The sequence below is a fragment of the Apteryx rowi genome, unplaced genomic scaffold (genome assembly GCF_003343035.1).
Source record: "Apteryx rowi isolate R43461 unplaced genomic scaffold, aptRow1 scaffold_129, whole genome shotgun sequence".
NCBI classification, from domain to species: Eukaryota; Metazoa; Chordata; class Aves; order Apterygiformes; family Apterygidae; genus Apteryx; species Apteryx rowi.
In genome coordinates this window covers 1146052-1171757 of record NW_020447519.1, presented here as the reverse complement: position 1 = coordinate 1171757, position 25706 = coordinate 1146052, and the positions used below count along the sequence as shown (strand labels likewise).

Below are 25706 nucleotides of genomic sequence, written 5' to 3'. Positions count from 1 at the left end.
AAACTGCAATACAGTATCACCATATAAAGTGGAATACAATGTATTATAACAAACTAGAAGAAAAGTCCTCCAAAACCAGTAGAAGTGCACTTGCATTATATATGGGAATTTTTTTGCAGTTGATGCATTTTAATGTAAAACAAGGGAAAGGAGGAAAAATCAAACACAGTGACACCACCATCCAGCTATTCAGTTGAGATCCCCAGCTTATTTAACATATGCATGCTTTTAACCAGGTAAGTAGTTACATTAACTAGTGTGACCACTCATGCACATACTGTGCGCTTCAGTAGCTTCTAGAATTGGAGCCTGAGGGAGCCAACCTAAAGCTTACCGAAGGCATGAGAGAGTCCATTGAATTAGAATCAGAGAACTTAAGATTTTATTAAATTCAGTGTAGGGCAGTGGTCCAGCCCTCAGCACTGGAAACCAGAACCAATTTGCAGGACAATTTGTTCTGGGCCATCATGTTTTCTACTGAGTACCTAGAGCCTTCACAGGTGTTTGTACATGTCAAGACACAAACCTAATGAATGTTTTCTGTGCTACATAAAAAGAGGAGATTGTTGTCACATAACTCTGTGTGTTATTCATGAAGCGCCTCCCAAAACCAGCACCCACCCTATATCCTTGCTTTGACAGAGATTATAGAAGGGCAGGTGGGGGTTAAACAGAAGAGGAAAGGATTAATAGATTTAAAAAAAAAATCATAGATTTTGTTTAACATGTAAGTTCTTAAATATGTTGAGAACAACATTACAATAGATTAAACTTCAGTTATATATAATATTATAAATATTAGCTATTCATTTAGATTCTTTACCAGCTTCTGTTAGCATGCCTTTTTATAATACAGTGATACAGTTTTCATTTTGATATTTTATGTGTTATTGAACACTGTATTGCTGTGTTTCAAATTTTATGAATTACTTTAGGAAGCATACTGTATGCTACCTCACACATACAAGCTTCATTGATACTGATCAGATCTTGTTAGCACAGTACAATCAGTTATTCTAAAAAGGGTGGAAAAAAGGATTACTACTGTGTGGCTGGTGTCGCCTGGTTAAAAATTTATGTGGACATTTTAGTTTGACTAGAAATTCTAGGACAGGGAAATTTGAAACAAAAATGGCACATGACAGAGATCCCAATCTTGACTAAACTACTGACTCGCTCTTGCTTAGTGACTATAATACCTTTTCCACCCACAGTTGGAGATGTTGTATTCTCAATATATTATATTACACTTTGTGTTAAGAAGTGCTTTGAGATCTCTATGTTTTGAAGTGCTAAATATCAGCTCAGGTGTCCTTTTGACATAGTGATTCCCCTGTGGAGGTCAATTTTCATGTCTTCTGATCTTTGCTGAAGAAGGTCATAAATGGCAAGGGGGAGAGGAAAGTGAAATGGGGTGCATGATAGAAAGAAAGAATGAGGAAATTACCAGAACTGCCTTTCTGATGTCTGATTTAGGCAGGTTTTGAAAGGGAATACTAGCTAGGAGGGCATGAACAGGTTCTGGTTATCTGCATCAGCAGGGAAGAATCTCTTTTTAGATCGCTGAAAAAAATTGTTCAAAAATCATCTACAGTTTTTAGCTGTTCTCGAACTTTAATTGGAATGTAGACCATGTTTACTGTGAAGAACTGTTGAATGAAATCCAAAGAAAGCTTATAGCATCTCTGAGCTTTGTCATGCAATTTCCTTTGTTTGTTCTTGCATAAAAGGTGTTGTTTGCACTAAATGTGTCACCATTTCCATTGCCATGTTCCTGACATTACTTTCTGTCACTAAACTCAGGAGTGATATGTGTTGTTTGACACAGTAGTATAATATGGAGAGAGCTTTTACATCAACATAGCTGTGCTATGGAGGAGGACTAGCAACGGGAAATGGAGATTCTCCTCTTTAGCAAGCTCTTGCCAGAATGGACTAGCAGGTTTGTCATCCAGCATTGTAGGTGACTGATTTTGTATAGTATGTAGCTGATCCCATAGGTTTCATATTGCTTGGATTTTTAGTAACAATAGAAGTTGTGACATATGGGCAACAACTTAGAAGTCACGATGAACATGCCTAGCTAATAAAGTTCCACAGACTAATAAAGCTTAGATTCTTTTAGCAAAGAATAAAAGCAATTGCATGCTTTGAGCCTAAAGCTCAAATGATGATGCTTATTCCTGTTCCATGAGTAGCATGAGATAAAATCTACAATCACAAACCGATAATATGTTTCATTAACAATGTCATTTGTCCAGTAATTTTTTATTCGCCCTTTAGCTTTATTGGAATTATTCCTGATCTGCCAAAACATGTGAGAGGACTGTCAGGTTCTCTGTGATCAGTTGATCACAGGATGGCTGGCAACAAAGAAGTGCTGCACTATTTATTTAGAATCACAGGTTATGAAAGTGTATATAATTCACATGAGGCAGCAGAAGGGTGAAAAGAAGTGAGATTCTCTACTGAATAGAACAGGCTGTACTTTTCTGGCTTCCACAATGTAGTGTCTTTTATGACATTTGGGAAACATTTCTGAAATTTTCAGATGTCATACTAGTATTTCTCACTAATAATGGAACTGGACTCATAGCCGATCTTGTACTAACGAACTTGTCTTGTTTTTGATAAGAAATGCTTTCTTTTTACTTGATTGTGCACAACCCCAAAAAGCTTTCCTGTGTTAGGGCAAAAAACAAAATAGCAAAATGCTATCTAACTTTTGGATGCTAAGGAATGCTTCTGGTATTTCATCAAAAATATTTATCTTACTATGTGGTGTTGCACACTTTCAGAATTTCAAGTTAAATTGTAATTTTTAATGAATTATAGTTTGCCTAACCTGAGATGTGAAAACATTATTTTTGTTTGGCTTTAGATACAAAAATCTGCTGAAAATTAAATCAGTTTTCATTTGATAAAGATTTAAATTTTTCCAGACTGCTTCTTAAAATCTGGCTTTTTTTTGCCACAAGAGCTTGTGTCCCATAACAGAATTATCCAAGGGGGGAAAAACATATTATCTGTCTATCTATCTATCAATCTATGGAGCATTTCATTGTAAATATTTTGATTGTTTCTAGTCAACAGTCTCCCTGGCCTGGGTAACAGGATGTACCTTATTGATTTCTTACTTCAGACATGTAATATGTCCCTTTGGAGGAAAGATGAGAGAACAATAGGCTTGGGACAGATGTTAGTCTCGTCACAGGTTGTGCAGTGATGAGCGTAATGCAAAGATCTGCAGAGACTGGAGTCAGCAATGTAATCGTAACTATTTGACAAGATCCTTCCATACAGGGAGTCTGGCTCACTGGCACGTTATAATTTGGAAAGTTGTGTAACCTAGCAAAAGCCACTGGTTACATTTTGAACAGAAGTAAATGAACACACAATTTGCAGTGACAAAGATGAGTCAAACCAAGGATCTATGAGTGCATAGTCTAGGTTAGCCTGATATAACATCAGTCTGAAATTTTGGAAGAGTAGGAACTGGCATTCTTTTAACCAATTGGTACCATATCCTTCTACATGTTGATTTATATAACATAATTGTGCCTGATCTGTGAACTATAATCTTTATTGTAGAAGTCTGCCATTCCTAGAATTCCCTACAGCTAAACTTGCCTCTTTTCTAACAAGGAATTATTTTAATTTTTGTTTCAGATCTCCCCATGATCATCACCACATGTTCGTTTTTATTACAGTGTGGTGTTTGGAACTTTTTTATTTGTTCTGTCTGAATGATTCCTGAAAATACCATCTCCTGCTTGAATGAAAATACATCCTCTGTCTTTGGGTTCAGGATTTCTAGTGTTATCATGTCTAGTAGCTGGTCAATCTTTGATAGTCTTTTTGGCTGGTTGATTGAATCTTTGGATGCTGCAGCTCATTCACCCACAGTTTTAGTGGGAATTCTAGCAAATAGTTCAGCTTTTGATTTGCATTTGAAATTGTAGGGCTAGCTTGAAGGAATGCAAGAGTTGTTTCTTTAGGCTCATATATTCAGCCTGAAGAGTCAGGCCCCACATACTCCTTAAGAAATATCCTGAAGTTGTCTCTTGGGTCCCACAGATTTCCTCAGCAGTATCCTTGAGGTTTGCCCGTGAAGAATATAAAATCTGTCAAAATACACATTTGTTTTTAATCTGCCTTTAGCATATGAATCTTTTGTCTGCCCTCTTCTTTCTCCTCAAGCAGGACAAAATAAAATCCCCAGAGGTAGAGCTCCAAGCAATTTGCTTTTGGACAATGACTTCCTTGACATCTCTCAGTGTCCCCTGAGCATTGGATTTTTGGATGCTTTCGGTATCTGACTTTCAAAACATCTGGCAGCAAAGCTATTTTCAAATGTATTGACATCCTGGGGCATTTGTGGTTGATATAGTTACTTTTAGGGTAGCAACTGACCCATAAATCTTATGAAAGCTAGTATATCCCCTTTCTTCTGTGTGTTGGAGAAAGTTCTTCCTCCTCCAGGTGATTGTGAACTTTATCGTGAAATTAGTGTGGATAACTATAACGAAAGTAAGGACAGGACCTACAGTGGTCAGAGTTCCCTACACCATTTTCTTTATTGATTTATTGTTGTTGCTCAGTCTTCTTTTCTCCTTGTCATGCTTCCTGTTTTGAAAATGAACATCATCTGTCTTTAATTTCTCTGTGATTTCTCTGGTATAACACTGAGCACTGCAAGTGTTCCGCAGGACGTACCCAAGTAACCTGAGCTGCTAATTCAACTCTATGACAATCGTATGACCTATCGCAGTTCTCCATTGCCATTTTCCTCTCTTCTGGTTTCAGCACGCTGTTTGCTAACAGTGCTGGGGCTGCTGTTAGGCTATTTTCACTTCCTCTAGAAATGTCCATATTCTCATCTGAGTTTGGTTAATGAAACCAAAAGTGCGTAACACAATGCATTTACCTTTAATGAACTTTCCTTTTCTAAAGCTGTTCCTCATGATGGGTTGTGATCTCATTACACAATCTGCCTGAGAGTTATTGTGAAAGAAGCAAGCTTTGACATCTCTGCGTAGCTTTTAGAAACAACATGAAAATTTTTTTTTTAAAAAAAAACAGCCTATCAGTTTACTTTGATAGTAGATTTTGTATGATTTGTTTTCTTTATAAGTTGTTAGTCTGCATACTTTTATACCACTGTAGTTAGTCTTACATGAGATGAATGTGAAATGGCATGCATTTCCCTTCTCTAGTAATTCTAAATAGTTCAGCCCTAACTTCTGCATGTACTTCAGTGTTATCAGTGTAGTATTTTTTAATATTAGAGATGTAATCAGAGGGAACATAAAACAGTCATTTGTTATTTTCTGTGGAGAATTTGTGATCCTATTTAGTTTTTATATGAAAAATATGATCCTTGCCATATGCATCCATCCTTTTGAGTACTATTTCTGTTAGAGATCAAATCAATGTTTTAGGTAACATTGTTATTAGTTAACACCACTGAATTTCTTAGCTTACACTTTATTTTTCACTCTTACCAAATTGCCAGCATTTGCTCCCCTGTAACAATCAGTTTCAGCCAAACAACTGTATTCTTTGACAGGAGTGAGAGTATTAATTTTATGTGCTGGTTCTTTTGCAGATACAGAGGTAGGCATCATATATGCATGAGGGTTTTTTGTGTGTATTATTTTACCTCCTCTGTTTTGTCATTATTTACCTAAAAATGATGTACTCCACTCACCCAATACTCTATAGCGATGTGTTATATTCCGCTTCTATTTTTGCTGTTGCTATTTTTTACTATTATTTTACAGATTTAATCTTAGTTATTTGTATCTTGGGTGTTTGTTATTATATTTACCAGATGACATTCGTTTTTTAGGTACATTCATTCAAAGAAAAACAGAACTTCACAACACTGAAGTAAAATAAGTGATAGAAATCACTAAAATAGAGAACACTTTTTTAGAGAAAAAAAAATAATGATTTCAGAGTGTCATGAACTGTATTTAACTTTATTTCTGTAATTTATCAAACCTGCATGTATAACAACAGGTTTTTAATACAGTAGGTTCATTCTGTTTGATTGATTTGGATGTTCACCCTGTGACTTACACTACTTTGCATATTAGAATTGGTTTGTCAACAATTAACATTCCCTGCTTTTATGAAATCCATACCTCAGGTAGTAGAATATTATTAAACTACAACCAATGTGCTAAAAATCTGTCTTCTGGCAATAAAATTTCTATGTATAACAGCAGCTGAGAAATACTGCTTTATACTTGCACATGGATATGAAGATAGAAAAACTGCACTGGGGCTTGAAACTCAATGTAACCAGCAGATGGTGCTGCTAGCTTAGAAATAAGTAGCAACTGAACGGCTCCAAGGTCTTTTTTGTTACATATTGCTTTTGTAAAGAAATAATTTTATTTAAAGAAAAAAATATTTCTAGTGTTTCAGATAGCCCGTTTTAATTGGATAGAAGAAGTGTGACCAAATAGTACGTACAGTGTAAACACATGTCTATAAAAACAATATGTGCATGTGACCATGCACAGCACTTTATACTTAGTTAACACATGAAAACGATATTATGACCTCACTGGTAACAACAGTGTTAAGACGTCCATCCCAGAAAATATTACAGCTCAACCTGAGAGAGTCTTGGGGATCACTGTGCCTGATCCTATAAATGTTTAGTTAATGGAAGTTTTTCCGTTGATGTGGATGAAAGCTGGATAAGGCTGGTGACAAGAAAGCCAGAGTTAAATATTGAGATTTCAGTTTTTCTTGTTCAGAAACACAGACACTTCTATCCCCTGTACAACAGGGGTAAACAACAGCCAAAAAGGAAAAGAAATTCAAAATAGCAAAGTTTAAAAAGAAGAACGCAATTTATTGGTGGCACGTTAACCACTTAGCAGAAAAAAACTGAGCAGTGTCCTCTATATTACATGTTTCAGAAGTAAGACAACTCACTGGGAAGGTGAGCAAAACTAAAAAAAAAATCCTAAAAAGTTAAGAATACAGTCCCTGAAATTTAGAAGAGGGTTCTGAAAATCTCTTTTGCCATCAGCAATGCTATACGGGCAGGGAAATGGGCAAGGGAATCTAGTACGTCTTCTTCAGGAAATGTGTTAATGAAAACATCTTCATCATAAGTGTGTTTTTAAACTTGTCATAAGCAGGGTAAAGAAAAGGTTATTTCGGTTTAAAATTTCAGGATATGTTGGTTGGAATTACATTGGAAATGTGTATTTTTAAGAAGTTGAGATAAATTGGCACTTTGAACCAGAAAACAACATAATAATTCTAATTAGATTTCTGCAAGGTGAAATCTACACTTGCCAATGCTCTCAGGAAGGAAACAATTGCAGCAAGATCTAGCTGAGATTTATAGGTTCCTGCTCCAAAGAAGTAAGCATATAACTATCCCTTTCCTATGCACTGAATATCTCTATCTTCCCTTGGAACACAATATATGTGGTAAATACAAGATTTCTAATCCCAAGGAGCAGAATAATCACCAAAGACTCTTGTGCTCACTTTTTCCTTTAGTTACTTCTATGCATTGTATATTTTCCCACTGAACTTTAATGGAGCTGGGGGAGTGTAAACAGTCAAGTGTACACAGGCAGAATAGTGGGTGGGCTTTGGAGTTTTGATTTTTTTAAATAGGGGTTTCTTTCTTTGATCACATAGGGAACTTCACTGGTTTTAGCAGTGATTGATCAGATTGTGAGTGTATTCAGCCACAAAGAGGAAACTTCCATTAATGTGTAACTACAGAACAGATTTCTCCTACAGTTTGACAGAACTACATAACTGCAGTCTACTGTCGCTAATCCTGCAACTTCTGCCTCTGTGTCCTCTACAGTTGGTGTCAAAATCCTTTCTGAGGCAATAGGACAAAGAGCAATACAGTTTGGATTGTTATATATTGAGACAAGGATAGTCTATGACAATGCACTGAATTTAGAACTGTGGGTGTGGAAAATTTTAACACCACAATTTGCCCTGTGATACTACTCTTAAAGAATCCCCCAAAGACATGCCTTTTGGCTTCACATGTCATGCCTTGGGGAACTGTCAAAGGACCACTCATAAAGAAATCACAATGTCCTTTAATAGACACTGTTTGCTTTTTTTTTTTAAGGAAAGAACAAAGAAATAGGAATAAAAAAAAGTCATTTCAGTTATTTGATGTTAAAGAGATGCACCGTTGTGTCTAGTATAACAAAAATAATGCTCTGATAGCAATTTACTCTTATCACATATGTATGCGGTGTATTTTCATGGAGTTAATAATTTAGCATCTTAACAAACTCTACAAATAGCAATAGCAACCTCACCATCTTGTACCTAGTGGATCTGAGAAAATTAGTGATTACTGGCCAGATTTTCAGATAATTTGGTCACTCTGAGTCTCAGCAAGAACTCTGAGTATGGAACTCAGTCAAAAAGGAATTAACTGTAGGTGATCGGCCCAAGGCTGTATAAAAGATCTGTGGTAGAACTAAATTCTCAGTCAAGAGATTCCCAGTCCTCTGTTTGTAGCCATGGGACAATCAAATACTCTATTTAAAAAGTTAGTGTGTGGCTGTGAGCAATCCTTTTGCACTTTGCTTCTGCCAAACAAAGCGTATGTAGTTCTAAAACTGGAGTTTGTAGCTGATCGTGACATGGTAGGACACGCAGTGTCAGAGCAGCTTTATTCTGAGACAGGGGATAACGTTTTGCTCCTCCTCAGTGTCCAGATAGCAGAACAGGTTGTCATAATGAAATAACAGAATTTAAAACTTAAGTCAGGGAATATTTATGCCTATCATACCTGAGGAGAGACTTTGGGTCTCCTTATTCTCCAGAGTGCACTCTGTGACACTGTCCTCTGAAAAGACAGAGTCAATTGCCTTTACTTTGATTTTGTCTGGGGACCAGACCCCCATGAACACAGACTGAGTTCTGTTTTAAGTTCTACGCTTTAGACACATCTTCCTTTCTTCCCCCTTTCTCCAAAAAAACTTTACTTTACTCCAGTAGTATTCTGTGTGGGTGCAACATGTGGAGAAGTCAGTTGGACTATTAAATGGACAGAAAAAAAATACACTGTTTTTTTTTTAAACTTTTCATTTGACAGTTTGCCAATAACAATGTAATGACTTGAATAAACAGTTACAGAGTGAATCGTAAATTGAGAAGGCAATGGGGAATGGAGACTCTAAAAAATCCAAGAAAAATGTGTCAGGGAATACTAAAATCTGAACCAGTAAAGATGTTCAAGGTTCAGTGGAACTACAACTCAGTCTGAATATAAATTAGGATTTGATTAGGATTTAAACAAAGTAGCTCTTTTTATTGTGTACGTTTGTGAGGAAAAGGGGAAGATGGTTGTTACATACCAACAGTGCTCCATTATGTATATTCTTCTGTATAGGAACAAGAAATCAAGTCCTTGAAATCTGAAACCTTTCTTCTCTAAAGTGCCCAAGCCTATTGTGCATTACTGTATATACGGGAAACACTTTCTTCCTGCCCCATTTCATCAGCTTGCACCTTGAAGCATGAGATATGAACAGCTTAATGCTCCTGATCTAAATCCACTGAAGTCAATGTAAATCTTTTCTCTGACTTCAATGGACTTTAGATCAGCCACAATTTGAGCAACCTGAAACCATTTGCTTGCTGGAGTCATAATAATGGTGAAGTGAGAACAACAGGTATCTTGGGGAAGCATTTATAACAATTCTGCTCTTGGATTAAACTGAAGAAGCAAAGAAAAATCAGAGTTCTACAGTAACCGCAGGGGGTTACTGTACCCCTAAAAGTAAATTGAAGGTTTTAAGTAGTGTAAAAGCCTAGCCTGAACTTCTTTTATCAAATAGATTCGAGTTAAAAGTTTGCAGGGTTTCCAAGTACCTTTGCAGTGTATCCTTGTTTCTGTATACCTGTTTAACCCTAAAAGCTCAGGTATTTTAACTTTATCATAGTTTAATAGAATATCAGAGCAGCCATTTAGAATAATATAACAGGATCCAGCCTAGCAACATTCCACATTTTGTATTAACTGCTTTTATATTGCATTCAGGGAAAAGGAAAGGTGAGACTGAAAGACACATTAATAAAAGAATTAAGCAGCAGCTACAAAAAAAATGGAACAATTCTTTTTCTTTTCAATCATTTTTTATATGTCCTTAGCCAAAAGGTATAAGCCTGGGCCAAAAAAAAAAGAAAAAGAAAAAAAAGAAAGGCTTTTTGGACTGTGCTGTTTCTGAGAGAATATCTTATGTAAAGACTCAAAAGCACCATTTGGTATTTCCAACTGTTTGCAAAATGTTCTGAAATGGTATATTCTTGACGTTTTTGCATCTTTATGTTTTCTAATTTGCTTCAGATAGCACAAACTGCAGCTGATAGCCAGTGAGCCCTACCTGCTTTTCTAATGGTTCTAGTATGTGTAAATATAGAGCAAATCTGTTTCTCTTTGTACAAACAAAAAGAAATGAAATGCGTTTCCTTGATTTGGCAATGCACGTAGGAAACAACTGCAATCATTTTCCTTCATTCAAATTATCATTGCAGGCACCAAACACTTCTCTGCAGTTTTCTAAAATTAACATTCTAGTGTACTGTCAGGCACCATTGCATTGTAGTTTCTAGTCAATGATTTCATTACATCTGTTACCACAAAAAAAAAAATAATAATAATAATAATTATAAATTTGTAAAACAAATAATTCATTGGCATAAAGTGATTTTTAGAGGGGCTGAATAATATTTTTTCTGGACAAGTAACAAATGTTCTGATTAAACCCTATTTCAATATTATGCTAAACTCCAGCACCAACTGATCGGGTACATTTTCTTTTCTGAAACTACCTTTGATAAGAAATGCATTACAAACTCATCAGTTTAGCTTCCTGTTAACAAAGAGACAGCAGCCGTCTGGATTATTCTAGATCCGCAGTGAAACTGCCACACTATGTATGCTCAAACTAAAGCTGTGCAAGTTTGACAAGGGGCAGATGAATCCAGGAGTTATTGTGCAGGGGTTTAAGTCTATGCGGCAGCTGACGGTTGAAATAATCATCTATACATTGCTCTGAGCTAGCTGGGGAAAGGTTGAAGCTGTATATTTTCAACATATCTAGTCTAATGGTTAATCTGTTGTCTTGTACAGGGGATGCTGGGTGGAATCACAGCAATAGCTGACAGTTTGGAGGAATTGCTGTGGGTATTTTCAGTTGGCTGATTCACAAAGTGGTAGGTAGCAAAGTCTAAGCAGGCTTGTCATTGAAAGAGGGAAGTTGTGCTCACTGTCACTCCCAGCAAAAGAACTCTCGTAGCCAAAAGCTCAATCAACATATTGATTATTTGCATTTAGTAATACAGAACTGCAGATCATCTTCACTGACCATGTGAAAGCTGAGCTTTATGGACATGATGCCAGATTGCAGAATGGTGATTGCTGCTTTGAAGGTCAGCTGGGAGGATGCTTAGAAGAAAGAAAACAGTGAAGTTGGGGGGAGAAAGCAAATAGTTTTTCAAACCAGCTTGGCTTAACTGCTGAAAACACTCTATTCTTCTAGTGCTGGATTTGGCATATCTGTGCAAAGACATGGCATTACTCACTGCAGAGATTAAGTGGGTGCAATATGAATTAGACTGAAACAAAAATGAAGTATCTGCAAGTGACAGCTCTGGCTGATGGCTGACTATGAAGGGAAAATGCTGTGTTAGTGTTTGGTGAAAAACAGCGCTGAAAGCCTAGCAGCTGATAGACATGGGGTAGGAAAGGAGTGGTGGTATTGGTGGTAGTTGTTTAGAATGTCTGGTTTTGGTCAGGATTTTTTTTCTACTTTAAAACACATTTTCATCTTCCCTTCCAGGCAAATCATGCTGAAGCCAGTTTCAGCCATTTCGTTGAAAGTGCTGAACTGGTATTCTGCCTTGTTACATTTGAATTAAAGTTCAGGCTAGTTTTAAGCTATGGCAAGTGTATGCTCACAAAGAATAAATAGAGGTTGCCATAGGCATACAATTAACTACGTTGGTTGTTTTAAAAATGTTCAGGAAGTTGCAGATTGCATTTCAAATTATCTTCATTATAATAAATAAAATGTATAGAAGTAGAAACAGGCATGATTCCCTAATGTAGTCTGCAAGCAAGTCTGTATATTTCATTTCTAAAATGGAGCTTGAATGGCAATTCTTGAGGGTGGAGGAAAGGGTAGGAATGCATGCAGCTTGATACCTCTACATAAATTACATTAATACCTCACATTTTATAGGCATTATTTTTTACCTAGCTAATGTTGACAGGATTTTTGATCAAGTTCTCCACAGCATTTACCATAAAACAGATAGCGTTTGCCCAGAATGGGATTAGGAAATACTATAGAAAACACTGAATTTCTTAAATGATTACTCCTACCAATTCCTTACTGCCTGCCATTCTCAATAAGCCATTATTTTTCTCTCAAAATAACTAGTAAATGTGTTGGATACATGGTGAGTGTCCTGAGCAGTTCTAATGAACTGTGGCAAAATATGCAATCCAGGCATCACACTTGTCCAGTGACCATTTGCGTTGAAAATAAAGGCCTGTGTCACAGTAAATAAAGAAAAACGTACCTAACTGTGAATAGGAAAGAGTTCTTTTGTGGTAGACTCACTGGTGCTAAACTGATCACATACTCGGAAGAGAACCCTTGTGGATTCTGAGGTTGGTGGCTTAAAATTACACAGTGGTACAACAAAATTACCCCAACCCAAACAGTTCGGTTGCCAAACTTAGTGAGGGAGCGACAGTCTGTAAGGATGTATTTTGTTCCATATAATTAATAGCAATCTTTGTTCCCCAAATACATTTTAGATGGAAATCAGCCCACCCAATGGTGGAAACACCCAATCAGATTTGTAAAAAGTTATTCATAAAAAAAGAAACTTATACTGAAAAACAAGATACTTTTAAAAGCATTAGTGTTTTAAATTCTGGACATTGTAGTATGTGTCTGTAGAAGTGATGGTACTGGCCTTTATTTTACTCCTAGTTATAGAGTGTTGTTTAACCTGAAGACAATTATATTTTCTGTTCAGAACTGCATCTTTGTGTATGCACATGTATTGCTATATGTATCCTGAAGTAGTTGTGTTTGCAGCACAGTATGCATGTACATTGTAACAGGCTATTTAGACTAAAAATAATAAATTCTACTCTCCTGGGGTAAAAAATACATAATTATATTAGAGGAATAGAGAGAGAGAGAGAATTATCCCTACCAAAGATAGGTTATGCAGATATTATACTATCATCTTTGGTTTTCAAGATGGAATAAAAAGCCATGAGCCATAGATTGCTGGGATCAGAAAGAAACTTGTTCTGTGGACAAGTTATTTCACAGTCACCTACCATGTGGCTGCTGCTTTTTTCATCTGAAGCAGCTGAGGCTACTTCTCATCAGAGGGTGAAGGTCAGAGGTGATAGTCTGAAACTGGTAGTTAGAACCCTTGAATCTGGAGTAGTCGGACGAATAAAGGCAACTCTGTAATCCCCATTGTTTGATGTTTTGCTTTTCAGTGGTAGTATCTATCCTTACGATTGGAGATAAGGGGAAGTGGGATGAGTTTTAAGCAGCTTGGTCTGCCCGCATGCTGAACAAGATCATGTGATGCTATTAAAGCCAAGCTCAAGTTATTAAGCCCTACTGAAAGACAAGGCCTTTTAGTTCTGGCTTATGCTGTGCCAGTGCAAGCACACAATCTTGGGAAAGCTTGCTTATGTCTGCATGGAATAGACCATAAAGCATACGCCCTTATGAGAGGTTAGTGCTTAACAGTTAGAACCGGTGTCTGAGGCTATCACCTGCTGAACTCCAGAAAAGTCTGCAAAAAGATTGTTTCTTAAAACTAGTTTATTAAAAATACTTGATTGGAGGGGAGATAAGCCTTGGCAATAGATTTTGATCTGTTGTGTGTGTGGAGATATTTTGATGCAGGCACATAAGTTTATAAAGATTATTTCTACTGCTACTGTCTGTAGTTAAAAAAATAGAACCAGATTGTTAGGTCTCAAGGTGTTGAAAAACGTGCTTGATCAGTGGCTTGTGTAGGGAGATAGGTCTGTGCAGATACATTTTATCATATGAAAATTGTTTATCTGGAGGAATACCTAAGATAGAAGCACAAGACCTGACAAAAAAACAGTAACTCTGAGGTGAGGTTGGTAATTTTCCAGTATTGTATTTATCCAATATGATGCCCCGCATTTTTTCTGGAAGTTTTGCTAAGCAAAGATGTATGTTATCATCTAAGGATTTAAAAGCCAGTGGAACTGCCATGATGCATTTTTATTATTATACATTGTATTTTATTATTAATAGCAAAGAGCAGAATACCACTGTGAGTTAAATTCTGGTTTTGTTTTTACTGACGCTGTTCAAAACTTTTCTATCCACATCAGTTAGAGTAGTTGCAAGCCATTAATTCAGAAACCATTGACTGGGAATGGATACTTTGTCACCAGATAGTTGAACCATATCAAATGACTCTTGTAATTCATATGTAATCACCTTTTTGTGACTGAGATACATTTTGTCCGTGGACACAAATGACAAGCATGTGGATGCCACTTACGTATCCATTTGGTTACCAGATAACACTTTTATCTGTTGGTTAAACTAGGTAAAGATGCCAAAAAACATGACCTCCTCAGTCTTGAGCTACTGGCTATTTCAAAGTTCTCCACTGAAACTTTAAGGCAATTCAAACATATGGAAACAGTGCTGCAAGATTATCAGTCTATAAACTACTCCTTCCCTAACCTCTTCACCTCATAATACATAACAGAATATAAGGTCTTATTGGCTTAGTAATACACCCTCTTCTCTATAATATACTCATTCAGAATAAAACAAGCAATAGAAGATCATTACTGCTTATTTTTACCAAAAAGTTAGAGTATATTTTATTACTGTCTTTTACAGAGGATGGCATTCATTAGAGTTTTTATTTAACATGTTGTTTTTGTTAAATAAGCTTCTGTGTATTAGAAATGGAAGATTAAAGTTCACAGTTTCAGACTAAATCCGTATTTAGGAAATTAAACTGATTAGCCTTCCTTTCAGAAGTGCTATGCATGACCTCCTGAAATTCATGGCATTCAGCACTGCGCAATACCCAAACACTTTTATCTAGGTTCCTAAACACCAGTTTAATTCCATAACTGTACTTGCACAATTTTGAAATGTTGACCTTACCTTTTCTTATTATTCCTTATTTATTTTAATAGCAACAGAGTGCTCTGCCTCCCCTGTCATTTTCATTAGATTCAAAGGAATAAACATCTTATGCAGCTAATAAATCTTGAAGCCTTTATCAACATGTGGGAAATAAATGTTCCCTCAGACACACTTACCCTAGGATAGGATTGTTGCTTAAAGATGATCATATTGTGGAATAATCCTTTTATAAGTATTCTCTTATAAAAAGCCATTAAAAAAAAAAAAAAACAACCTTAAGAAAGCTGCAGGTACAAACCTTTATTTCAGCTACACAAACAGATACTTTAAGCTTTAAAATCTGTAATTCCACATGATATCAAAACTGATTCATGCCTGTGGTTTGAAATAATTTTTAATATAAAGACATTAATTTACATTTTTTCTTATTATTTAGAAGTAAAGAATGCAGCTAGATCAAGTTATCCAAAATGTTCATATCAATTCAAGAATGCAACTACTAATTCTTTGGTTGGTGCCAAGTCCACTGAAGAAATCCTGGAACCTGTTCCACTTGTTAATAACCGTAAAGGGAGCCTCTTTCTACCCAACAATCCCTCGCTGCTGCACCTTAACTTACTGAGTTCTGTTGAACAAGGAAAATCTACCTACTGTAGATTGCAAAGGGCTCTCAGCTTGCCTGTAAAATACCGCTACCACTTTCAAAAGCCTGGGTTGAACCAAGATCTCCGTAGGTAGCCCCGTAGTTGGATGTATAAGGCAATACAGATTGGTTTGTGCATGGTTTTGCCGTCTGTTTTCAATGTGACTGTGACATTACTAATGCTCTGTTAAGTGCTTACAGATGTGGGTTTCTCCAGATGTGGTGATTAATAAGTTAATCAAGATAGCTATTCAACTAATGTTTCTGGGTGGTTTGTGCTTTATCTTTCATATGGGTTATTTGCTCTGATGCATTTACACTCTAGGAAAAATGAGTTTACCAGGTACTCCAGTTTGTGTGATGTTCAGTAATGCAAATGTTATTCAAAATTCCAGCTCCTTTTGGGGTCTAAAAAACTGTGTCTGTAAACTGTGCTTCTAGTGACCTGACAGAGGCAGTGAAGGAGACAGATTTATTTAAAAATGGTCACAAAATAACAAAGGAAAAAGTTATGAACTTGCCCACTGTTTCTGAAAGACATTCCCTTTATTTTGCTTAAAAAAAGAAATGAGGATAAAAGTCAAGTAATATGTTGTTACAGATGTTCAGCTCCACATTAAGGCTGTTAAAATTACCAGCACATCTTAAATCAATTCATGGAACATTGTCTGGAGGTTATGTCATTGAAATAATGAATCCTCTTTACTCAAGAATAAGCAAACATGTTAAAACATCAGTGTAACTTTAAATTAAACTGCAGTGTAAACCAGAGTATCTGAAGCCTCATTAGACTTGCCTGACATTTTTCTAGCACTGAGTCTTCCTGAACTGTAAAACTGTTAGATTCTGTGCCTATTAGAGTAGTGAGCACTGGGTTGTTACAATAGTGTATTAAGTGTTATATTTAGGGATGTGCAAAAACAAGCGCTTGAATTTTATTAGAATTCAGAGGCTGGATTGAGTTCAGATTCTATAAAATTCTGTGTCCAGTTCTTGAACTTATTTGCACTTTTTGTGAAAGCTGGTGAAAAAAGTCTTCATAATATGATATGACTGTATTTTAATACAATTCCTATAGCATAAAGACATCAAAAATACAAAAAATGGGGCACATTCTCATTAACAAAAGCACTAGGTCAAACATACAACATCAGAGTTGAGTTGTCATATATCACAGCCTATTATTCAAATATGGTTGTCTTTCGTAAGAGCAAGTACATTTAAGACTCCCTTTTAATTTGATTTTTATTCCTCTCATGTAGACACAGGAACCATGAAATGAAAATGATATTTTATGGCTTTACTAAAAATTTTGCTAGATCTGTTTCTTTAAATATGCAGGAAATTGATAAGAGTATCTGAAGGATAATAATTAAATGTTTTATATCCTACTTATGACTAAGAAGTCACTTGTGAGTTATCACTGCAACGCTTTTGAGAATGAAGCCATAGGTAATGGGCGCTGTTACAAACCATTCATATATTTCTGTTTCATGTATTCCCTTTCCCCATTTTTTATGGAACTGCATCTCTAAACTGCAGATGCGCTGTAAACTCTGCATGCAGATTTCATTGAAAAACAAAATCCTGTTGAATGTGATGTGATTAAGATAGATCATCTTTCATTGCTGCAATGAAAATAAATGGCTCCCTTGCTTAAGCAAGGCACAGCTTTAGCAACCAGTTGAGAGCTCTCAGAAGGTTCGCTAACAGGTATTAGCTCATATGCCACATTAGCATTGCACCTTACAGGTAGTTAGTGACAGCAGCATAGTGTGGAGATGACAAGCACTATCAAAAGAAGGAGCTTATTTATTGTAGATGCAGTATGAAAAATCACTGTAGACTGCTAAAATCTAGTTCTACAGATGGTCATTCTGGATGATTACTCGACTTTGTTTTATACTAAGACTTTGACCAAGACTTTGTTTTATAATTGGCTGGCAGGGTAGTATCAGCTGATAACACTGGAAAAAAACAGCTGTTGGACCATACACAACAAAAGATCCTTATTGCACTAACTTTTAGCATTTGAAAGGATCAGACATGAGCCTTATTAACTAGCTGAAAACTTGGAAAAGTGCTCTTAGTTAATAGTGTTTTCTATTGTTCATAGAAATATTTCTGGCTATAATACAATCTAACCTGTCCTTTATTAAAATAAGATTTGGCAAATTTGCCTTGATGGGTATAGAGCTTCTTTATACTAGTGAAAAAGTAAAACAATCCATTTTTCTTATAGTACAATACTGAATCTCTGATAAACATTCTGTAACCCCATGGTATCAGTTTAAATTAAGTGAAATTTATAATTTTTGCTACCAGCAGAGAGAAACATATAAGTTGTAGCTGGTTTCTGTAAAGGAACATTTTGCATATTTCTTATTCCTTTGATATTTTAAGTGGTGAGTCCACCAGATTAGAAGTGAATATTTATACCCAGTAAAGAATAAGAGATCACAGTGTATACCTTGAAAACAACTTACTGCCTATGTGGAATAGCACATGAATAACTTTTTGATAGGCAAGTTTAAAACAAGCCTATGCCATTTTGAAGAGAGTGATTTGCAGGGGATGTTATGAAATGTACAAATACTTGCAATTTTTTAATAATCAGAAATAGGAAGATACTACTAACAAAATAATTCTGTGACTATTCACTTCAGGTCACAAATAGCTGAATACTGAAGTGATCCAATTTAATTCCAACAAACTCTCAAGCAAAGCAAATTTCGAACTGTATGTTTTTGATAATTTTCTGTGGACTTAGCTCTCAGACAAACAAAAAATAGTACTTAACCAGTCACTGGTAAGCATTTCCACTACAGGGCTCTGGGAAAAAAAAAGAAAAAAAAGAAATAGTCAAGTCAGAAGAAAATGGCTTTGTCTTTGGGAATGTTTCCCGAAAAGAAAAGAAAGTTAAATTAGTGAAATAAATCATTATAAGACAGTCTCCAGTCTAAGTATAGCCCTTTACATCACTGTTTGGGGTGATTGGTTTTTTTTTCTTTTGTTATGCGTTGTTTGGTTTTAACTTCCTGGATGTTTTAGGTGATGCCAGGTCATTTAAAAAGACAGCACATCTGTCTTTTCAGGGCCCAGTCCTTCAGTCTTGACCAAGGCAAAATGAAGTTCCATAGCAGATTGTGGAACCCAGACAGACATGACAGGCTAGAATGCAGACTGTAATAAAATAGTGTCAGAAGAGGGTTATTGCAGAAGGATATTGTTTAATTTGTTCCCAGACAAATCTAGGGCAGGTGACATATGTCCAGGTTTGCTTTTTGTAGCTGTTCCTATGTAGTTCATTGCAAATAGAATTTTTTTTGCAGCCTCTGCTTGTGCACTGCTAATGTGTATTAAGCTCCTTTAATATGGCTACTACTAATAATAGTCTTTTTCCTTTTGGCTCTAAAGTAACAGCTTCCTAGGCCTCAGTTATATTATCTTGTAGTTCATTTTTCAGTTAACAATAGATGGAAAAAGATCTTTTTTTTTTTTTTTTAAAGAATAATTCATCATTAGTCTGAATTGGGGAAACCAGACATAAGGTGATTCCCTTTGATAGCAAATGCAACCCTTATGTGCAAATTATTAAGTGCAGTAACCACCTTAAAACCATAATGCTGGTGGTTAATACTTACAGATCAGTTATTAGGAAGCTGCACTTGTTTAAGCAATGAGTATTATGGCTTAGGTTATCCAAGAGTAGTTATGACTGTCGAAATCATAAGTGATTTTACATCTGGAAATTGATCTGTCGTTGAAAATGCTCCTCATCCTCATTAAAAGATTGCATAACACATGCATCCTCTGTTATATAGGTATTGTCTCCCCACTTCCATTCAACCTCATTGTGGTCACTCCTGTTATAACAGCTCCCCTTTGTGAGAAGGGTGGAGTGATGAGGTCTGAGTTGTGCTGAAGATCTGTGCACAATGGCAGGCAGCATTCACAGTCCCAACTAACTGAATCATTGAACATCAAGGCATTGAATATTTTACATCTCTTCATGAAGACTCTGCTGTTTGGCATGTGAAGAGCAAGAACCAACTGGTGTCTGGTTCATTAGCAAAAGCAGGCTGGCAGCTGTTATGTTGGTATTGCAAACAGCACTTTATCTTTCTGGAAATATAGCAGAGCACTAATTCTACTATTCTGTAGCACAGATTAACTGAAAATAACTCTAAGAATAACCCGAATGTGGTTTCCCCCCTTTGTTTTTGAAGTATGAAACCAATTTGAACACCTGTGTTCAAAACCCTGGTATTCCTCCCTGCTTCTCCTTCTCCTTCAAACCAATCTCTTTGACTAACATGTATTTGATTTTTATTACTGTTGGGCCTATGTTAGCAATGAAGTATCAGTGCGTGAATGGACATAGAGTGTGTGTTCTTTGCTACTTCACTTGTATTTTGTGTTGCACTTAGAGCAGTACTTAATCTCATGAGTTCCTTATATTTCCAGTTGAAGATGAGCAGCCGTCGACACTATCACCCAAAAAAAAGCAGCGAAATGGAGGCATGCGAAATTCACCCAACTCCTCACCCAAACTGATGAGGTAAGACTGTAAGAAACTCCTATCTTCATCTGCTTTCTTCCCTCTTTCCTCTTCTCCTCCCCCCACATCAAAAATAAGGGGAAGGGGTGGGAAAAAAAGATTGTTAGATGGTTTCTGAAAGGCTGAAGTATTTATTCTGTCAGCTTGTCAGCAGTTAATGATAGAGCTGAAAAAAATTCTGTCATGAAAAACAGTTTGAAAAGCTGTTTGAAAAATACATAGGCTTTAAAGTCTTAGCTGTCACCCTGTCCTGTCCGTGTGTAGTTCTTAAACAGCAGTGGCACTAATGATAGCACTAACCAATCAGAGGAACTCATGTGGTTAGTTTGCCTCAGGCAATTCTCTTTTTGTTGGATTCCCTCTGAGTACTGTTTTCTGTACTTAAGGCCATATGTGAGATGTATCATCACAATCAAAAATGAACCTGAATATTACCTTCCTTTTATCCTGTCGATTGAAATCAAATTTCTGTTAATTGATTTAGACTGATAAAAAAAAGTCTAATAATCTATGTACTTGCCAAAGCAAAGTTCAAAACTAATGCAGTTTTACTCAGGCTAAAAGCACATTAATTATGGAATACGAGGATTTTTTTAAAGGGTAGTATATACTCTAAAAGTGGATGATGAAAACATCATCTTGTTAGTGATATTTTTCCCCTGTTGATATATGTATACCAGAAAGCCTTTGTATAACTATGTAGTTTCCTTCCATAGGACAATTTGCCTCTAAGAGGAGATTTGTTAAAAATAGAACTGCAACAGGAAAATTGGAATCTATTAAAATAATATGGCATTTCCATTCTTTCTTGCTGTGCTTCACCCTTTGCCTGCTCAAGTCAATCAGAACAAGATCAGATCCTAGCTGTGGAGTTTTCCACAAGCAGGCTGTTCCTGCTCTGGTTGTGCATATTTCAAGTAGCCAGGCTAGATAACTCAGTCCGTAATTGTATCCAGAACTAAATATCATAGCAGAGATTTTCTGCTACTATACATACAGACAAATGCAAGCTAATTTACATATATAAACAGACACATTCATGCAGTTTGGGGTTTGAGTGTGTGTGTGTGTTAGTACAGTAACTCTGATCTGCAGTAGTGGAGGGTAAGTGAAAACAATTAATATGAATATTTAGTTCTTTATATATATATAAAATATATTTATATATATATTTATATATATATTTATATTTTATATATATATATATATATATATATATATATATATAAAATCACTAACCACTCTTCTTTCATTTTTGACAATGACTTTGTTCCTTTAACAATTCTGGATACAGCTAGATAATTTTCCTCTCTGTATTTCAATCAATAGACTGGGAATTTCCTTGGCCAGTTAAAGAAGCATCCATATTTGTTTATTGTTACTGCAATCTAGGGCATATTCAAGGACATAACTTCTACAAGTCATCTTCGTCTCTGTTTAGACTACAGAACCAAAAGTGAGATTGATTCACAGACTAAAATGCACCCAGCTGTGTCTTTTTTTTTTCCATTGACCATCTATTTCTGTTAAATGTATCATTAAAAGTTCTCTGCCTTCCTGTTAGCTCAGCCTTGCCCATATGACACTGATTTACATGCTTGTTTACAGTTTATGAGGAAGAATAAAATGAACATACTGGCAAGCTTCTCATTTTGTGATGCCAGTTGTCATGCTAGTATCATTTTCAATTTACTTACCTCTGGGCATTCTTCTTATCTCATGCTAATAGTTTTATCGATTTCAAGTTCTAAAAATGTGGGAGATTCCTCCCTCCCCAAATCTTAATTTTGGGGAAATAAAAAGAAAAAGAGAAAGAGAAAGAGACAGAGAGAGAGAGACAGAGAGAGAAGGAGCTGAAACATTTGGAGCTGAGTGCACTGTCCCTGTTTGCTATGTAAAGTATGCCTCATTTCTTTGATCTTGAGTAATAATAATTCTGGGGAGTTATACTGTTTTCATATGCTTCAAAGCTGTGTCAAAGTTTTCCTGCTTAAGGGTACTTCTTTATTCTGTTGGCTCTTGGGTACTGAGATGACAGGTCCTCTGTACTAGGTGCAGGCTTTTTCAAGTCATAGCCTTCAGCAAAACATCAAATTACCAAATACAGGGTAACATACTTCTACACAAATGCCTTTCCTGTAGATATATTATACCATATATATTAAATACTTTAGTGTTACACGGTACATTTTATGTGCAATAGAAAGTGATGGTTTGAGGTAGCCTTAGGGGTACTTTTTTTCCACAAGCAGAAAAAGCTAGTGTATACCGTATCAAGTATGGTTTTTACAGGACTTTCTGCCCGAAGGCCTTTGTAAATAAGTAATGATCAACAGATTGGCTGTGGGTTTTTGAAAAGCATGCCTGTGTCAGTTTGCATGATGGGGGAAGATTTTCAAAGTGGAGCCTGCTTTCATTGCCTGCTGAAGAGGGACTGAGGGAGAGTAGTCGTCCTGAGCCTGAGCTGTCTGTTCAGTAGCACATCAGAATTGCTAAATGCAGGTCGAGCAGTGAGTGGAGAACTTGCCAGGCTTACAGATCCAGTCGTTGTTTTCTTCCTCTTCTACCTTGCTGCTAAATTTATTCACCAGTCCTGTATTGGCGCCCTCAGACTCTCCCCAGACCCAATAGTCCCTTTGTCGCATCCTATATCTACATTGACTTAACTTTGGTTCAAGGTTCTAAATCAGAGAAAGTTAATTGAATCAGAAGAAAACTCTGTTTAACTTCATTGCAAATGTAATGGGCAGATCGTTTTCTCCTTTCCCAAAAAGAAAGGTGGGCTGTATTATCTGCTGTTTTATATACTCGTAAATTACCTAAATTGACAGATACTTGCTTGCCTGCCCTGAAATCTTTAGTGTATGTCAGCTAAAAGTACACAAGAGATAAAACAGCGAAAGCACTGTCATGCCTGTAGCTGATGTTTACCTTCGCTTTTTTTTCCCCCTAAATTTACTTTAAAAGCTCCTTTTCAAAGCCACCTTCACCCTGTCCCTTGAACAAAAACAGCTGGTTACTTAGCAGACTGTTTCCTCAGCTACAGACCCAGATCTGGAGGAGGCTGGTGGGCAACAAGGCTGGAGCATGTAAAGAAGGAATAATGTGTGCAAAGTTCATTTGTAAATTGTAATCAGAGCTGTGACTCTCGAGTCACTTCCTGAGCAGCCCTACAGTTAAGATAACCTTGAAAATGCTGCACAGGTTTTAGATTTCCATGGTGTCTGGGGCAAATCAAGTCATTCCATAAGATAAAACGTTGTGATTTTTGCTATCAATGGAGCAGAACAGAAGACAGAAGCCATGTCATGGTTATTCCCTGGAAGCTCATGGCCAGAGGTCTGACAGATGCTTATTTTGAACTTGTCAGAAGGTGGGAATTTTTGAAATTCACTCACAGGTAATTAGAAATCCATATTATCAAATATGATGATGATGATGATGCGTGGAATGAAGGCATCTTTGCATACTATTGCCTCTAGATGCCAATAAATTGCTAACTAAAACAGATAGTAGGTTGTCAATTGTTCTCTGTAGACATCAGAAATGGGTTAGATTCACTTTTAGAATGGACAACTAAGTTAAATATGAGGAGGCTGTATCACATACAGTATCAACTAACAAAGCTAGTTTTAAAAGAAATGTATCGTTTTGGATTCCAGGGTGACCAGTAAAAATGTGAGAAGTCCTGGATTTAAATCAGAAAAGCCACTTAAAAGGACTGTTGCTGGGGCCCAAGTCCTCACTTAATGCTTTGGTAGCTGCTACTGCACGAGTGGAATACACCGAGTTGAAGGAAATGTCAACCCAGCTGAGTCAAACTACCTTTTAATGCAAGAACAAATAGCATATGACAGGGCCCAAGGGGCCTGAAGAGCAAATAAATAGTTTGTCCCTGTCTACTCTGAAGGTAGTGGTGTAGTTGACATAGGCCTCTAGACAAGTAGCATACTCAGCAAAGGGTCATTATCATTAATGTCCCTGATCACATAAGAATCAGAGGCATCAGAGGAGGCTGAGTTTTCAGTTTGTTGCCAAAGAGAATTTCATAAGCCTGAGGATTTTTCTTGAGCAAGGATCCAAAATAATTCCCAACCAAACCATAAAACTTGCTCAAAGACTGTCAAAATCCAGCAAAGTGACACAGAAAAAGTGAGCTTTTCAGCACACTTTTCTGGAAACCTAATAAGAGTCTTTGTCTAAAGTAAGGAGAAAAGCTCCTATCTATTTTCCTGAAGCTGGCTGTAACACTCTACATATATGAACAGTGGCTGTGCACATCTATTCTCCCACCCAGCTGCATACACTCAGATGTACACACACATTTCTGCTAGTGCCACTCAGCGTGGATTTGTATTGCCCCTGCCATTGTAGGATGCCCTTCCGTAAACTGAAACTTTGAGCTTTCTAATAGGAACCAAAAAAAAAAAAATGATAAGGGGTCTGGAGGGGAGCATTTGTCAAGTAAAAACCAGTGAAGTGAGGTTAATCTAATTGTCTGTGACTCCCCCAAAACTAGCTTTGAAAAGAAGATCTCAAGAGGTGAAAGCTCACTGAATAACCATAATAATGACTTATATTTACATCCCTCAGCCTTGGAGATTTCCATAATATACTCTAAACTTTTCATCCCTTGTTAAGGATGTACAAGGTGAACTTTATACAATGCTAAATGCAATGATAATTGAGCTGCAACACAGCAGGTATTTAACAGCACAAATTCACTTCCTGATATTATTTTACAAGTTCACTACTACTACTACTACTATGAGCAACAGGAGTAGCTCAGTAATCACTATGTTACCTTAGACCTGCTTTTAACACGGTTATAGAATGAAAAGGTTTGAATGATAACGGTAGTATACACTAGCCCTCTGACTGTTGCTACCATTGATAGTGGTATTATAAACCATGGGAATAAGAACGGTGTCAGATTTTTTTCAGAGTACTGTGAAACCTTGGACAAGTGTTCTTGAGATGAGAGAGCAGTTTCAGGAAAAAAAAAGGAGAGTTTGCCAGCAGAAAAAACACAGCAAGCTTTTCTATAAAGTTCAGGGTAACAGACAATGCATTCGGATCAAGACAAAGGAAAGAAAAACATCTTTTGCTTTAAACAAGGTGTAAAGAAAATAATGCATGCTTATAAATGTTGACTTAAAGAAAAGTAAGCCTGCAGCAGTGGTTGCTTTTATCACAAAGTATAAAGTCTACAGTTCATTAAAGTGGGGAAAAAACTCTCCTATATTTTATGATGCCATTTAATTGTAGGTTTATTTTTTATAAATGAAAA

General features: G+C 36.4%; 1 protein-coding gene across 18 annotated transcripts in view; it reads left to right on the top strand.

Annotated features, from left to right (window-relative positions):
• The window catches only part of KCNMA1 (potassium calcium-activated channel subfamily M alpha 1), a 545549-nt gene that overhangs the window by 461973 nt on the left and 57870 nt on the right, over positions 1-25706 (top strand). For all 18 annotated transcript variants that reach the window (XM_026056020.1, XM_026056024.1, XM_026056027.1 and 15 more), the window contains one exon: positions 20323-20416. In XM_026056020.1, coding sequence (XP_025911805.1) covers positions 20323-20416 — 94 coding nt within the window. The remainder of the gene's footprint in view (positions 1-20322; positions 20417-25706) is intronic.